The following is a 16,404-nucleotide window of genomic DNA, read 5'->3' as shown; positions in this document are numbered from 1 at the left end:
TTGATAGGAGCGAGTTCCCTCACCTGGGAATACCCTTTAATCCAATGAAATTGCCGATCCAGTTTCTAGTATAGGATCAGTTAAGTGTTAGAGTGGATCAAGCACAGGATCTGGACTCAGGAGGACCTGAGTTGTGTGATCCTGGGCAAGTCAGTTATTCTCCATCTCCCTTAGTTTTCTACCCATAAAATGATGACAATAACAACATCTACATATGATGAGGATCATATGAAATATTAATTGTAAAGCACTTAGCAGCATCTGGATCATAGTAAGCACTATTTAAATGTTAGCTATAATCATTATTATTATTATGACTATTATTATTTCTGATCTGTAATCAATAAACCATAAACAGCATAGTCCTGGATCCTCCATATTTCTCTGTCATTTGGATTTTGTGAGGACCTGATCCATTGTAGAGAACTGTTGCAAAAGCCCTTCTCATTTTCATCAAGAATAGTCTCTTCTTATTAAAATTTCATAGAAATGAGAGAGTAGGTATATGAGTTATCAGATGCCTTCTTAGTCACTTATTTTTGTTAATTATGACAAAATATTTTACTAACAACAAATAAAAATTATTAACAAAATAATGTTAATGATAATAAATTTGTTCTGATCATTTCCATTCTTTTGGGTCTTCTCTTCTTTTGATAACCCTTATCTCATCAATATGGCTATTTCTTCCAGCGGTAAAAGTCACAATCCATCCATACTATATCCATGAAACTCTTTCCATATCTCTCAGTAAATCCTTTTCAAATGATCTCCCCAGTATCTTGGGTGTCTTCCCCTAGCTCTCTTGACCTTGCCTAGATACCTAGGCTCTCCATTCTCCATTCTCACTGCATAATCAGGTCCTCCACTTTCTGGATCATACCTCTCTACAGTTATGTCTTTTACATGACTGCTTCTGTTCATTCTTTTGTTGGTAAGATATTGAAGATTATTCCAATCTATTATGAATCTCATCATTATCCTTTGATTGACCTACAACTCTAAATCTTCAGACTGGTAACTCCATGACTTGCCACCATAAATATAGCATCATCAGAGAAATATTCACATTTTTTTAAAAAATGGACCTTTATTTGGAGGGACAATATCAGAGCTACAAGAACATAAAGTTAGAGTTGGAAGGAACCTTAGACATAATCTAATCCAACCTCTGCATTTTGCAGATGATGACCGTTCTGTGTCAGAGGTAGAATTCAAACTCAAGTGATCTGGCTCCAAGTCCAGCGCCCCCTTCACTATATCTTGTGCCTTCTCTGTTTTAAGAAAGACTCAAATTTTGGATGAACTTCTTAACTTGCTTTTCCTGTTGGAAGGAGATATTTTACAATCCTCAATGACCAACTAACCTTCTCTAAGGACCCTGGCATCCCTACTCATCCTTGGACAGTCTGACTTAAAGATAGACTCCTCTTTCTGAGAATATTCTCATTTCTAGTAGAGGATCAGGACTCTTCAAAACCAGAAGGATAGCTAGGTGGCACAGAGGATAGAGCACTGGCCCTGAAGTCAGGTGGACCTGAGTTCAGATCCAGCCTCAGACACTTAATAATTACCTAGCTGTGTGGCCTTGGGCAAGCCACTTAACCCCATTGCCTTGCAAAAAAACAAAACAAAACAAAATCAAAACCAGAAGGGGTCTCCAAAACCATTCAGTAAAAAACAATCACAGAATCTCAAGGTTGGCAGGATCCACAGAAGCCATATATGGCCAATGTGTGTGTCTGAACAAGAAAATCCTCTATAATATACCTGACCTATCATTGGATACACCCAATAGTCACCCAGCCTTGAATGGGAGTGAATGGGAACCTACTTTCTCCCCAAAACAGTTCATTACACCCTTGGATAACTTATATTATTAGCAAGTTTTTCCCTTATATATAAATCTGCCTCTCTACAACTTTTACCCATTACTCCTAATTCCACCCTCTGCCCAAAGAGAACAAGTCTAATTCATGAAAACCTGACCCTTCAAGTCTTCTTTATTTTTCCAGGATAAATATCTTCAGTTCCTCCAACTGATCCTTAAATGACATGATTTTGAGATCTTTCACCATTTAAGTCATCCTCTCTCTTAGACATTTTCCAGCTTATCAATATCCTTGTTGTGGATGCTATGAAATTCTAAATTGAATTCAGTACTCCAAATGTCATCTGACCACAACAAAGGACAATGAGTCCTATCATCCCTACCCCCTTCCCAGTCTTGGTCATTTCCTATAATTGCATTTAGTTCTCTGGCTTCTTGGTTTCACTATTGACTCATGTGGAGTCATTTGAAAATCACTATAACCCCCCAGATATTTGTCAGATTGCTGTCACGTCACATTATATCTGTGAAGCTATTTCTTTCAACCCAAGTAGACTTAACATTTATTCCTACTAAATTTCATTTTATTAGATTGGATCCATTGCTCTAACTTTTGGAGATCTTTTTATTCTTTCATATAACATAATAGCTATGCTTCTTAGCTTTGTGATGTCATAACATTTGATAAGCCATTCAGTTAATTCCAGATCCACTTGTCTGCACTCTTGCCTAGTGTACATCTTTCTGTATTGTCCAATGGAATTACATAAGAGGCTTTGTAAATGTTTTACTAAAATCTAGGTAAATTATGTCTAAAGAATTTTCTTGTTATAACTTGTCAAAAAAAGGAAATGAGGTTGATCTGGCATATCTGTCCTTGATGAAGTCCTCAGAGAATCTCTTTATGATTGCTGTTCCTTTTCTATTAACTAAGTTATACGTTCTATTCACTAATTAATAATATTCCTTAATAAATCAATGATATTTATTAATTAATAATGTATTCTAAAATTTTGCAAGGAATCAAAGTCAAGGTCACAAACCTCTAGTTTGTAGACTCTCTTATTTCAAAATCAACACATTTACCTCTTTCCAATCCTGCTTCTCATCCTCTACTCTGCTTCATAATTTTTCAAAGATTACTAGCAGTAGCTCAAGAATCACTTCTGTCAGTTGAGGCATGTTCTTCTTTTGTAACTAATGATTTCAGCTCCTTTGAAGGAAGTTAGTGCTCTCTTGTTGTTGTTCGGTCATTTCAATAGTGTCCAGCTCTTTGTGAGTTGGGTTTTCTTGGCAAAGAAACTAGGGTGGTTTGCCATTTCCTTCTCCAATTCATTTTACAAATGAGGAAAGTGAGGCAAATAATTTAGATGATTTAAGCTTTACCCAGGATCACATAGCTAGTAAGTATCTGAATCTAGATTTGTGTCTGAATCTAGATTTGAACTCATGAAGATGAGTCTTCCTGATTCTGAACTCTGTGCTTATCCACTATCCCAGATAATGTACAACAGTTGTCTTAGCTTCCAACTCCCCTTAAGTCATTTTTGTTCTGTTCTTTCCAGTTCAAAGATTATTTTCCTTGGAAAAGAAAAGGTCATAGTAGAGTAGTTCTCTCTTCTCTCACTTATCCATTATCATTAGCTTATTGGCCTGAATCTAAGCCCTAGTTCTATCCCTTTTTTGGTTCCCCTTTTCCCAAACAGTTAAAGGAGACCCTTTTTGTTATCTTTGACTCCTCACCAATCTTAGCTCACTTCCAGATTTAGCATTCCTGATCCTGTCCTCTCCCAATCATGCCATGTTTTTGTATTCATCTTGTTACCTTTCCCTTGCTTTCATCTTCTATGCATTTGTTTTATTTTTTCTTTGAATTTTGTTTCTAGGAATGCTAGAAATGATGTTTAGTTTTAAAAAGTCAGCATAACAGAAACACAATAAAGTCAAATGGACAGCTATTTTTGAAGGAGATATGATATCCATCAGCCATTGTTGTTACCAGGTACACTAACACATTATAGAACCAAGAGAAACAAACACAAATAGTGTAAAAAATCTCTTACCCTTTCATGTTCACTTAATATAAATGGTCTACCTAGTCTTTTACATTTTTTTAAAATTTGTATTTGTATCAAGAATTACTTAGAAAAGAAAGGGGAAGGGGCGACTAGGTGGCTCAGTGGATGAAGCACCAGCCCTGGAGTCAGGAGTACCGGGTTCAAATCCAGTCTCAGACACTTGATAATTACCTAGCTGTGTAGCCTTGGACAAGCCACTTAACCCCATTTGCCTTGCAAAATCCTTAAAAAAGGGGGGGGAGGCAATTCAGTCAAAATAACTAACACATTAATTAAATCTGACAGAATATTCTGTTTTATACCCATAATCCAGAAGTAGTCTGAACAGAATATAGTCTCCTCCCATTCCCATTGTAGCAAAAAATGGAGGGAGGTAGATTTTCTCCTCACTTCTTTGGGGACAAGTTTGCCATCATAATTACATAGCATTCAGTATCTTTTATTGTTGTTCTTTCCATTCACATTATTGTGTTCATTGAATATATTATTTTCCCATTTCTTCTAACTTCAATCTATTTTTGTTTGTTTTTGTAAGGCACTGGGTTAAAATGACTTTCCCAAGGTCACATAGATATTATAAGTGTCTGAGGCTGGATTTGAACTCAGGTACTCCTGACTCCAGGACTGATGTTCTATCCACTATGCCACCTAGCTATTTCCTCTAACTTCACTTTAAATCTAATTCACTTTGTCTTCTCATATTTCTCTATGGTCATAATGTTCGTTATTTTTCCTTTTAAATAGTATTTATTTTTTCCAATTACATGTAAAGGCAAATTTTAGCATTCATTTTTTGAATAAAATTTTGAGTGTCAAATTTTCTCCCTCTAGTCCTCCCTCCCTAAGATGGTGAACATTTTGATATAGGTTATATATGTGCAATTGTGTAAAACATTTTCGTATTAGTTACGTTGTAAAAGAAGAAACTAAAAAAGGGGGAGAAGGGGGAAGGGGAGTTAATAATAGTTTATGCTTCAATTTGCCTTCAGATTTATTAGATTTTTTTCTCCAGATATGGATAGTATTTTCCATCGTGCATCTTTTGGAATTATCTTGAATCTTTGTATTGCCTCATTTTTTACACTATCCAGGGCTTTTTTTTTTTGTAAATATATCCACATTAATTTCTTAAGACAATTTCCTCTTTTCTTCCTCATCAAAACTGTTTTTCTTTGTCTTCAAAATTATATTCTTGAGTTTTCAGTTCCTCCTAGGAATCCCCTTTAGAATTTTAGTTCAGAAGATCCTGCACATGGTTTTTCTGAACTCTTTGAAATCTGCTCTCTGAAAATCTAGGGTGCATGTCAGAATATACACAACTTTCTTCACCTTTTCTATTACAGATTCTAAGAAAGAAGTCACTTTTCCCCATAATTTTCATTCCAACAACCAGCTCCACTCTGTTGATGAGAACTGGGTCAGGAATAGCAATTCCCCTTGTTGCTCTCTTCACCATTTGACAGATTAAATTACCATTAAGGTATTTTGGTTTCTGACCTCATCATTCAACTGAAACTGCCTTCTCCAAAGTTACCAGTGATCTTTTAATTGCTAATTCTAATGGTTTGTTCTCAGTCCTCATCCTTCTTGACCTCTCTGAAGTCTTTTACACTGTTGATCACCATCTCCTCTTGAACATTCTGTCCTCTCTAGTTTTTCTCTATATTCTTCTACTACTGATATGCCTTCTACTTGTCTGACAGATTTTTATCAATTGCCTTTGATGAATACTTTTTCCAAGCTATGCTTACTAATTGATGTCTTCCAAACTCTTCTCTGGGCCCCCTTTTCTTCTTTCCATACTTATGTTCAGTGAATCTCTATGCAGATTATTCCCAGGTCCAGTTTTTATATCTCTGTTAATAGGACATCTTGAACTGGATGACATGTTGTTGTTGTTGCTGTTGCTTCATTTAAAGTCATGTCCAACTCTCTGTGATTGTATTTGGAATTTTCTTGGCAGACACTGGAGTGGTTTGCCATTTCCTTCTCCAGCTCATTTTACAGATAAAGATCTGAGGCAAACATGGTTAAGTGATTTGCCCAGGGTCACACAGTTAGTAAGAGTCCAAAGTCAGAGTTGGATTCAAAGTTGCTAGGTGGCTCAGTGGATAGAGTCTCCTGAGGACAAAAGGATTTGAGTTCAAATATGAAATAGTCTTGGTGACTACCGGTCTCCCTGACTCAAGTTTCTCCCTGCACCACTCCAGCTGCCAAAGTAACTTTCAAAAAGTCAAGTCTAACTGTATCACAGATACTCATTAAACACCAGTGATTCCCTATTATCTCAAAGATCAAATATAAAGTCCTCTATTTGTCACTTAAAGCCCTTTACAAGAGAACCCCTTCCTATCTCTCCAATCTTCTTATATCTGACTCCCCTCTCTTCCTCTTATAGCCCAAGTTCGAATTAGTTCTTGATGCTTGCCTGGAATGTTCTACCTGCCTCCCCTCTACCTCTCTGCTTTCCTGGCTTCCTTTAAGGTATTTCACATCCTACCTTCTGCAGGAATCTGTTCCTCAGCTCCAACCTGCTAATGACTTTCATCTTCCATAGCTGTTCATTTGTGTCTGGTTCTTCAAAACCCCATTTGAGGTTTTCTTAGTTTTCCATTTCCTCTTCCAGCTCATTTTACAGATGAAGAAACTGAGGCAAACAGTGTTCAGTGTCTTGCCCAGGGCCACAGCTAGTAAAGTGTCTGAAGCCAGATCTGAATTCAGGTCTTTTAAACCCCTGGTCCAATGCCTTTGATTTACAAATGAAGAAAATAAAACCCAGGTAGGGTTAACATCTTACTTGAGGCCAGATCAAAGGTAGGATGAGAGCCCTTGTCTTCTGACTACACAGGCAGTATTCTTTCCACTATACCACATTAATTGTTCCACTTTGGGGGTGGGGAGAAAGACAGAGGAAGGAAGGAAGGAAGGAAGGAAGGAAGGAAGGAAGGAAGGAAGGAAGGAAGGAAGGAAGGAGGGAGGGAGGGAGGGAGGGAGGGAGGGAGGGAAGGAGGAAGAAGAGCTAGTTTTGGCTGATGTCTGGAATATGAAGTGCCTCCACCCCAGCAGTACTATATCATGCTTCTATACCAGACTTAGAATGTTTCCCCAAATCCCCCTCTATATATCTTTCCATTCTGTTCATTTATGCTGTAGTATAATTTCATAGTTATAAAGGATCACAGAGGTCATGTCCATACCCAAGAAAGTATCCACTCTGCATCATATCTGGCAAGTGCTCATCTAGTTTTCACTTGGACTTCTGCAGGGGACAGGGGATCATCTACCACCTAAGGCAGCCTGTTCTATTTTCAAACAAATCAGCATGGTACTAGGAAAAGATCAATGACTCTGATATAAAAGAATTTGACTTCAATTCCACCTTTCACGTTTTCTACCTATGTAACTTTGAACAAATATCTTAAGTTCCAAAGGCCTCAGTTTGTTCAGAATTAAAATAAAGTAAAACTAAATGGCCTTTGACGTCCTTTCTGGTTCTAGATCTTATAATCTAATTGTTGGGTAATTTCCCCTTACTAATTGACTTTTTTGTCTTTTGTAATTCCATGCAATTTATTCTTCATACTATTTTCTACCATTTTAGTTTCTGCTTCCGCTGAGAACCATCCAATTGCTTGACATCCTGCTTCCCCACTTTACTTCTTAAATTTCTTCAAATAAGTGCATTTTTGTTCTTTCCCTTTTATTAATGCTGTTTCATTGTGAAAAAATGTACACACACACACACACACACACACACACACACACACATACACACACTTCCAAAGTCATGGTTTCCAATCCAAAAAGTCTAAGAGATCTGTGGAGGCAAATTTGTCTCCTCGAAGAAGGTTCGCTATTCCACCTTACCTTTTCCCCATAATTTGTATATTTGTACATAAACATTAAAAGGATTGAGGTCCCCCCCCCCTTGGATTTTGGTCTTCTGTGAATTTTGGAACTTCTCTGTGGATATTCTTCTTCCTGCATTGGCACAATTCTTCCCTTTAAGGTACCTGACTTTGATAGATCTACATAAGCAGTTTTCTCTTTCCTCCTTTTTCAGTTCAACTTCCTTATTTTACAGATGGGGAAACTGAGTTCCAGAGAGGAGCAGAGACTTGTCCAAGATTCTTGAACTTTTAAAGTGTTGTAGAACTAAAACACAAAAAAGAGAAAGTTCTGTGGGCTTTGATCTTTTGGCCACAGAATAAATCCCAAACTCCCCAGCACTGAATGCTCTCTACAATTGACCTCCAATCAATGCACAACTGTAATGAATTATAGAACATGATCACTGTATAAGAAATTAGCAAACAAAATCCAAGGTGATTAGAGGAAACAGATCATGAGGGGATTCAAAACAGGTTTTTCTGGAGGAGGTATCATCAAAGCTGAACCTTGAAGAATCATAAGACTTAGATACGTAGGAGGAGGTACAATATTTCGGGGGGAAAAATTGAGGAATAGGAAGACATAGTTGCATTATTGGAATATAACAAGCTTTCCACTGTGGCTGGAGCACATCTTACCTACTTTGCTTACCACAGCCTTGAGAGATAAAACACTGGACCTGGAATCAAGAAGCCCTAAAATCAAATCCTGCTTCAGATACTTAATAGAACTGTGATCCTGGTCAAATCACTTAATTTTTCTTTGCTTCAGTTTTCTCCCTTGTAAAATGAGAGAGTCGGACTATGATTTATATAGTCCTTTATGGCTCTAAATCTATGAACCTACCATCTGCCTCCATTTTACAAGTGAAGGGATTGAAGACCAAAGAAGGAAAATGAAAGGGAGATTGGAAGCATATGGAGGATCTTGAATGAAGAAGAGTTTGGACTTTATTCTGTAGGCTTTTTTTTTGAGGGTCCACTTTGGTCCCCAGAAGGGGTAAGACTGGCCTCAGGACCTAATCTCCAGACTAGATGGGATTTTCCAGATACTCTCAGTATCCACTACAGTGACTCTCTCCCTCCTCCACTTCTCTTTCATCTCCTCTCCTCTGATACCCCAAGCTGTGTGACCTTGGACAAAGTCCATCAAGTTTAAAGGACACCACAATGTTGTAGAAAGAACCTTGGAGTCCATTTGAATCCTCATTCTATGACTTTACCTTTTTGGTCTTGCAGATATTACTTCATCTCTTTAGGCCTCAATCTCCACAGGTTTTTTGGAAGGCTTGGGTTTTGTTTGTTTGTTTGTTTTTACAAGGTACTGGGGTTAAGTGACTTGCCCAAGGTCACACAGCTAGGCAATTATTAAGTGTCTGAGGCCGGATTTGAACTCAGGTCCTCCTGACTCCAGGACCTGTTCTCCATCCACTGTACCACCTAACTGCCCCAGTCTCCACTGTTGTAAAATGAAAGAGCTGAACAAGATCTAGGGTCCCTTCCAGTCCTGAACCCTGAACCCTGAACCTATGGCAACTTCTCTGAGACTCACTTTACTTTCCTTTTCTGTAAAGTATAGATCTTAACTCAAGAGGCAGAATGGTATAACAGAAAACCAACTTTGCAGTCAAAATGACATCCAGGTCTCTGATACATATTAGATTGACTGTCATGCTGGGAAGTCACTCTCTCAGGCAACAGTCTAAGACTATAAATGTCAAAGAAAGGGCTGATTTGCATTAGTGTAAGGAATTTCCTCATCATTAGTTCCCAACACAAATAAAATCGTAGTTCTAGTCCCACAAACAAAGCTATCTAACTCACAGGACTACAACGAAAAATGTTTTGTAAATATTAAGGTACTTTAGAAATAGGAGTTACTTTTAGTGATGGCAGAATGTAGACTATCTAGTTAGACCTCTAACTTTGTTTTATGCAAATAGCCTGGGCTAGTGGAAAAAAGCACTGCACTTCAAGTCAAAGCTCCAGATTCTGATACCTACCTGATACACAAATAATTTCCCTCTTTGCACATCAGTTTTCTCATCTATTGCTATAATTGTTATAATTTGCTATAGCAAAAGATTGCTATTATATAGATGGCAAAAAAAAGATCTGTGGGCTTTAGTGGACTACAAGCTCAAGATTGGTCATTAAGTACAGCCAAAAGAATCTAATTCCATTTTAAGTTGCATTAAGAAAATAATAGCATCAAGCATTTGAGGTAACAGTCTCGTTGAATTCTGCCCTGGATGTTGAAAGCATTATTTCAGTTCTGAGCAATATATTTGATGAAAAATTCTAATGACCTGAGAGTAGCCAGAGGAGGGAAAGGGAAAGGACCTAGAGATGATACCATATGAGAAGAGGTTAAAAGAACCGAGAAGGAAAGATTCAAGGGAGCTTTGATAGCTGTCTTGAAGTAGGACAGTGATTCTCAAAAGATATCCCAGATACCATATTAGTGAGGTACCATGAATGCAATTACAATCTCTACACAAATAATTTTCAGATATCTTTATCCAAGCCTACCATCTCTCCTAACATTTTATCTCACATATCCAACTTCTTATCTTGTTGACTTCTTAAATTCAACATGTTCAAAATTGAACTCATTACCATTTCCCCCCCTTCTAAATTTCCTTATTACTATGGAAAATACCACCATCCTCCCAGGGACCCAGATGCACAATCTGAGTGTCATCCTCCACTCATCAAGCTCTTTAAATTCCCACCTACCCCCATATCCATTAAGTTGCTAAGCTTTGTCATTTCTGCTTTCGCAGCTCCTCTAGTGTATGCCCGATTGTCTCTTCCAACACAATCACACTTTAGTCCAAGCTGCCATCACATCATAACTAGTCTATTACAAAACTTCAGATTGCTCTCCCAACTTCACCTCTCCTCATTCTAATCTGTCCTACCCCCAGCTAACAAAGTGATCTTCCTAAAGCTGCAGGTCTTACCCTGTCTTTACCCTACTCAATATACTCTACTGGCTCTTTATTATCTCTAATGTGGAATATAAAATGCTCCATTTAATTTTTAGAAAATATACTTAAAACAAAGATCTGTCTTTTCTCCCTTCAAGATCATCCTCCAAACATCCTGAGCAGGCAAAGAAAAACAAAACTCCTGTTGCAAACATTCCTAATCAAACAGAACAAATGTCTGGCACACTTCACCTCTCTACCAATGATGCATCCTTGTGCCCAGCAGAAGTGATTTTCAAACCCTAGTCCTCTGACTCCAAATCCAGTACTTCTTGAACTTCACCATATGGTGTTTGAATGACTGTCATGAAGAAGGGTTACACTTGTTCTTTGGTCCCAGAGGGACAGACTAAAAGCAAAAGGTGGAGGTGGCAAGGGATAGATTTCAGCTTGAAGGAGGGGAAAGCTTCTAACAATAACTGCTTCCCAAAATGGAACAGGCTACCACGGAAGATGGTAAGTTCTCTTTCCCTGGTGGGTGACCACTGACACACTAAGGATTATTCAGGTAGTAGTGGACTAAGGAGCTTCTAGATTCTAGAGTTATAGGACTTGCAGTGCTTATCTCTCAGAAGATTGTAAGGAAAGCACTATGCAGGTGCTATAAAAGTAGGCGCTATTGCCAATATATTCAAAGCACTGAAGAAATTAGAATAAATTATAATAACTTTCATGAAGCCCTGCTTCGATGCTTCATCAGAGTATGGAGGTATTCTCTAAGCCTAGGACAATGGAGCCCAGGTTCTAGAATTGAGAAGTCTTGAATCCCGGAGGCTCTTCCCTAGTCCCTCTGGTCTCTCTACCCCTTATTATAGTCTCTTGATTTATTATTTATCTGCTGATGATTTCCATTGCAGTGTACTGTCAAAAAAAAGCACCCAGCTCTAAAGTCAGAAGACCTAGGTTCAAATCCTCTTATGGTTATTAATTACCTATATGACTTGGACAAGCCATTTAACCTCTCTAAGACTCAGTTTCCTCATCTGTAAAATGAAAAAGTCAAACTAGATGATCTCTGAGTTCTCTTCTAGCTCTCAATCTATGATCCAGAGATACTATATAGTTCAAGTCCTTAAAGCCTCAATCCTACATTTTTACCAGCCTCTTGGACAGTTCCAATTGGATGCCCCCTGGGTATTCCAAACTCAGCATGGCTAAAACAAAGCTTATTATCTTCTTCTCTGAAATTCATTCCTCTCCCAATCTATCCTCTCTTTACTGAGAGTGCCACCAACCTTCCAGGCCAACCATCATTCAGGTTCATAAACTAAGAATTTCTTTGTCCTCATCACCCCTCTCATCTTTTTTTGTGGCCAAGATTGATTCCACCTCTCCAATATCTCTTGTAATTGTATCCTTCCCTCAGAGAATGTTTCTTTTACATTTTTTCATCCCTTGAATCTATCACAGTGTCTGATTGTGATGGGCACTAATAAATGCTGATGGATTTACAACTGCTAACATGTAGGAAACAAACCCTTCAGGTGTGGTCCAAACAATAGGTTGAGCCAGCTTTTCTGAGCCTCAGCCTATCCAAGTGGAGGAGTCTGTCTACTTGAAGAGAAGCTATTTGACCATAGCCACCCAAATAATAGAGAAAAATCCAAAATGATTCTCAGTCCTACATGACCTTCTTCCACCTCTGTAGCAACTGAAGCAGGGTGACAGAGGAAGGAGCTAAGAATCACAGAGTTTTTTTTTGTTTTCTTATAATGAACAAATATTTAATAAGCACTAGTTCTGTGCCAACCATTGTACTAAGTGCTGGAAATACAAAGTAAAAGTAATACCTGTCCTAAGGAGTTTATGTTCTAATAGCAGGAAAGGATAATATGCATAGGAGAGTGACATGAAGGAGCACATTGGTTTGAAAAGTCACAGGTCCAGCTCACATAAGATTGGGGACTCATCTCAAATCCCACCACTTTTATTAGCAAGTTGCTTCCACTATCTGTAGATTCTAGGGACACACAGTTTTTAGACAGTCTATAAATTTTTACTTAGCTAGTAGTAGCCTAAATTGGAGATCCTGGGCTAATAACCAAATGGCTTAAACCATTCTGAAGAGTAATTTGGAACTATGCCCATAGGACTATAAAACTATGCCTATGTCCTTTGATTCAGCAATATCACTAGTAGGTTCATATCCCAAAGAGATCATAAAAAAGGGGAAAGTACCTAAAATGTGCAAAAATAATTATAGCAACTTTTTGTGGTGACAAAGTATTGGAAACTGAGGGGATGCCCATCAATTAAGGAATGATTGAACTATTTGTGGTATATGAATGTAATGGAATACTATTGTTCTGAAGTGAGCAAAACCAGGAAAACATTATACACCTTAACAGCAACATTATATGATAATCAATTATGATAGACTTACTCTTCTCAGCAGCAGAGTGATCGAAGACAATTCCAAAAGACTTGTAATGGAAAAATGGCATCCACATCCAGAAAGTCTTGATGCAGTCCAAAACATGCTATTTTTCATTTTTTAAATGTTTTTGTTTTTTCTTTCTCATGGTTTTCCCCCTTTTGTTCTGATTCTTCTTTTACAACATGACTAATATGGAAATATGTTCAACATAATTGAACATGTATTACCTATATAAAATTGTTTCATCTTGGGAAGAGGAGGGAGGGAAAAGGAGGGAGTAAGAAAATTTGGGACTCAAAATCCTAAAAAAAAATAAATGTTGAAAACTATCTTTACATGTAATTGTAAAAAATAAAATAAAAATGTTTTTGTAAATAACCAAATGGCTACTTAGGGGAGGACATGGACAAGAGATGCACTGGATGGGCAACTGGAAAACGGATTGCCCCTCTCGATGAGATAAGAGGTGTATATGTTGTAAGTGAATAAGAATCTTAAAGGCTCAGGGCAGCTAGGTGGATAGAGAACCTGCCCTGGAGTCTGGAGGATCTGAGTTCAAATCCGACCTCAGACACTTATTAATTACCTAGCTATGTGGCCTTGGGCAAGCCACTTAACCCCATTGCCTTGCAAAAAACAAAAGCAAAACTAAGAATCTTAAAGGCTCTAGCTCTGGTGATGATGATGATGATTGATGATGAGCATTAAGGCTGAAAGAAGACTAGGACAGCATAGAAATGTGAGTTACCGTTGTTCTTCTCCCTCCTCAGGTCAGGGAGGCAGAGCTGAGTGACCAGTATGAGGCTGCCTGTAGTGAGGCTGAGTCCGCTACTGCCGATGTGCTGGACTTGCCTCTCCCCAGCTACTTTCGCTCCCGGAGTCACAGCTACCTTCGGGCCATCCAGGCGGGCTGTTCCCAGGATGAGGACAGCATCTCTCTCCAGTCCCTCTCCCCTCCGCCCACCGGCAGCAGCCTGAGCAGCAGCCGCACACTGCCCAGTAAGTCCTGCTCAGGACGGGGATGGGGGTGGAAGGGATGGCTGGGCCAAGGACAAGGACCAGTTCACTGGGAAGGTGGAGTATCGATTATGTGAACCCGTTTGCTGAGAAACTAACTGATTTAATGGAAGGGGAGCAGGATTTCGAATCAGAGGACCTTAGTTCAAATCCTGTCGCTGCTGTTTTCTGGGAAACCACTTAATCTCAGTTTCCTCCCGTAAAAAGAATCTTTGAGCTCTGTATTTAATGAACTATCCGATTCCAGATTATGCTTCCTATCAGTCCCTCTACCCTAGGGATCATGGTAGTCAGACTGAGAAATCCCTGGTTTACCTGGGTCTGTGTTGTTTAGGTGCTAAAGTGAGAGAAAAGTGAGAGAACACAGTGAAAGAACTGTGGACTCAGCCTCCAAAAACTGGGGTGAACACTGGAGTGTTAGGATCTTGTGCACTCAGAGCTGATTGACAATTCAGTTATCTTCAACAACTAGGTGACACAGGAGATAGAGTGCGGACTTGAAGCCAGGAAAACCTGAGTTCAAATTCAGCCTCACACACTTAACTAGTTATATAACCTTAGGCAAGTCACTTAACCTGTGTCTCCTTGGTTTCCTCAACTGTAAGATAAGAAAAATAACAGCAACTCCCTCAAAAGACTGTGAGGATCAAATGAAGTGATATTTGTAAAAGTACTTAGCATAGTGACCATATAAATGATTATTCGTTTTCAGTTATCTAAAGAACTTCATGTGGAAGACATGAAACAATTGCTTCTTAACTGACTGGTATAGCTCAAAAAATATGAGTTTTTCATCCCTGGATGCCTTTTATTGATTACTTGTTCAAGATGTTGTAGCCTACTATGGGCACTCTGATAGTTTTGAATGGAACAAAATGAAAAGGGAATACTAACACACTAAATTGAATATTTATCAGATGCTAGAGTAGAGAGACAGTGTTGCATAATAGATAGACTGCCTTGGAGTCCAGAGGACCAGGTTTGAATTCCATTTTGCATGCTGGCTGTGTGACTTTGGACAAATCACTTAACTTCTCAATGTTCAGGACAACTCTCGAAGACTTAAAATTGCAGAATAATTGTCTATCTGCATTATTAGAGGGAGTTCCCAGTCACAAGCCTAGAAACCCCCTCCAAAAAAAAAATGTTAGCAAGAGATTGTAAAGAAATAATGTGGTAGGGGCAGCTAGGTGGTGTAGTGGATAAAGCACTGACCTTGGAGTCAGGAGTACCTGGATTCAAATCCGGTCTCAGACACTTAATAATTGTGTGGCCTTGGGCAAGCCACTTAACCCCATTTGCCTTGCAAAACCCTAAAAAAAAATAATGTGGTAGAAAGAGAACCTGATTTGAAGTTAGGTTCAAATCTTAACTCAGTTTTCTTGCTTGACCCTTCCCTTTTCTGGACCTGAGTTTCTCTTTCTGAAAAATGAAAGAATTGGGGCGGCTAGGTGGCGTAGTGGGGGGCAGCTAGGTGGCATAGTGGATAAAGCATCAGCCCTGGAGTCAGGAGTACCTGGGTTCAGATCCAGTCTCAGACACTTAATAATTACCTAGCTGTGTGGCCTTGGGCACGCCACTTAACCCCGTATGCCTTACAAAAAAAAAATGATACCCAGAGAGGTTATGAATCTTGATCATAGCTCCACAGCAAAGAAGCATCTGAGGCAGGATTCTGAACCATGTCTTTCCTGTCTTTTCCATACTATGCTCTAATCCACCATATCAAAATGTCATTGAGGTCTTTTCACTTCAAAATCCTTTGATCTCCTGCTAGACATGAACAAATAAATTGGGATCAATGAAGATCTTAAGAGGCCAGAAGGTTGACTGTCATCCAATAGGAAAGATTTACTAGGTGAGAAAGAATTAGGAGTCCAAGATAACATCCAGCTTGGAAGATACCACTAACAGAAAGGAAAATTAAAAGGATAAATTTGAGGGGAAAAAAAGCTAAAATAAAATAAAGCTAAGCTTAGTTTTGTAGGATGGATTTGTAATTCAGAGACCTGGATTGAAATCCTGGCTTGAGTCAAGATGGCATCTATAATCTCTTCTTGGGAGGAGGCTGTGATTGATGGATCCCTTGAGCTCAGGAGTTCTAAACTGCAGTGACCTGAGTTGATTGACCGTCCAAACTATCTGACACTAATATGGTGAACTGTTGGGAATAGAAGTCTTCTAGGTTGGGGCAGCCAGGTGGCTGGAGTCAGGAAGA

General features: G+C 38.7%; 1 protein-coding gene across 3 annotated transcripts in view; it reads left to right on the top strand.

Moving 5' to 3' along the window:
• The window catches only part of DLGAP4 (DLG associated protein 4), a 114,956-nt gene that overhangs the window by 26,050 nt on the left and 72,502 nt on the right, over positions 1-16,404 (top strand). For all 3 annotated transcript variants that reach the window (XM_074212028.1, XM_074212029.1, XM_074212030.1), the window contains exon 6: positions 13,940-14,168. In XM_074212028.1, coding sequence (XP_074068129.1) covers positions 13,940-14,168 — 229 coding nt within the window. The remainder of the gene's footprint in view (positions 1-13,939; positions 14,169-16,404) is intronic.

Source organism: Macrotis lagotis, chromosome 1 (assembly GCF_037893015.1).
Source record: "Macrotis lagotis isolate mMagLag1 chromosome 1, bilby.v1.9.chrom.fasta, whole genome shotgun sequence".
NCBI classification, from domain to species: Eukaryota; Metazoa; Chordata; class Mammalia; order Peramelemorphia; family Peramelidae; genus Macrotis; species Macrotis lagotis.
The sequence above is the reverse complement of the archived record's forward strand: the minus strand, read 5'-3'. Positions and strand labels throughout refer to the sequence as shown.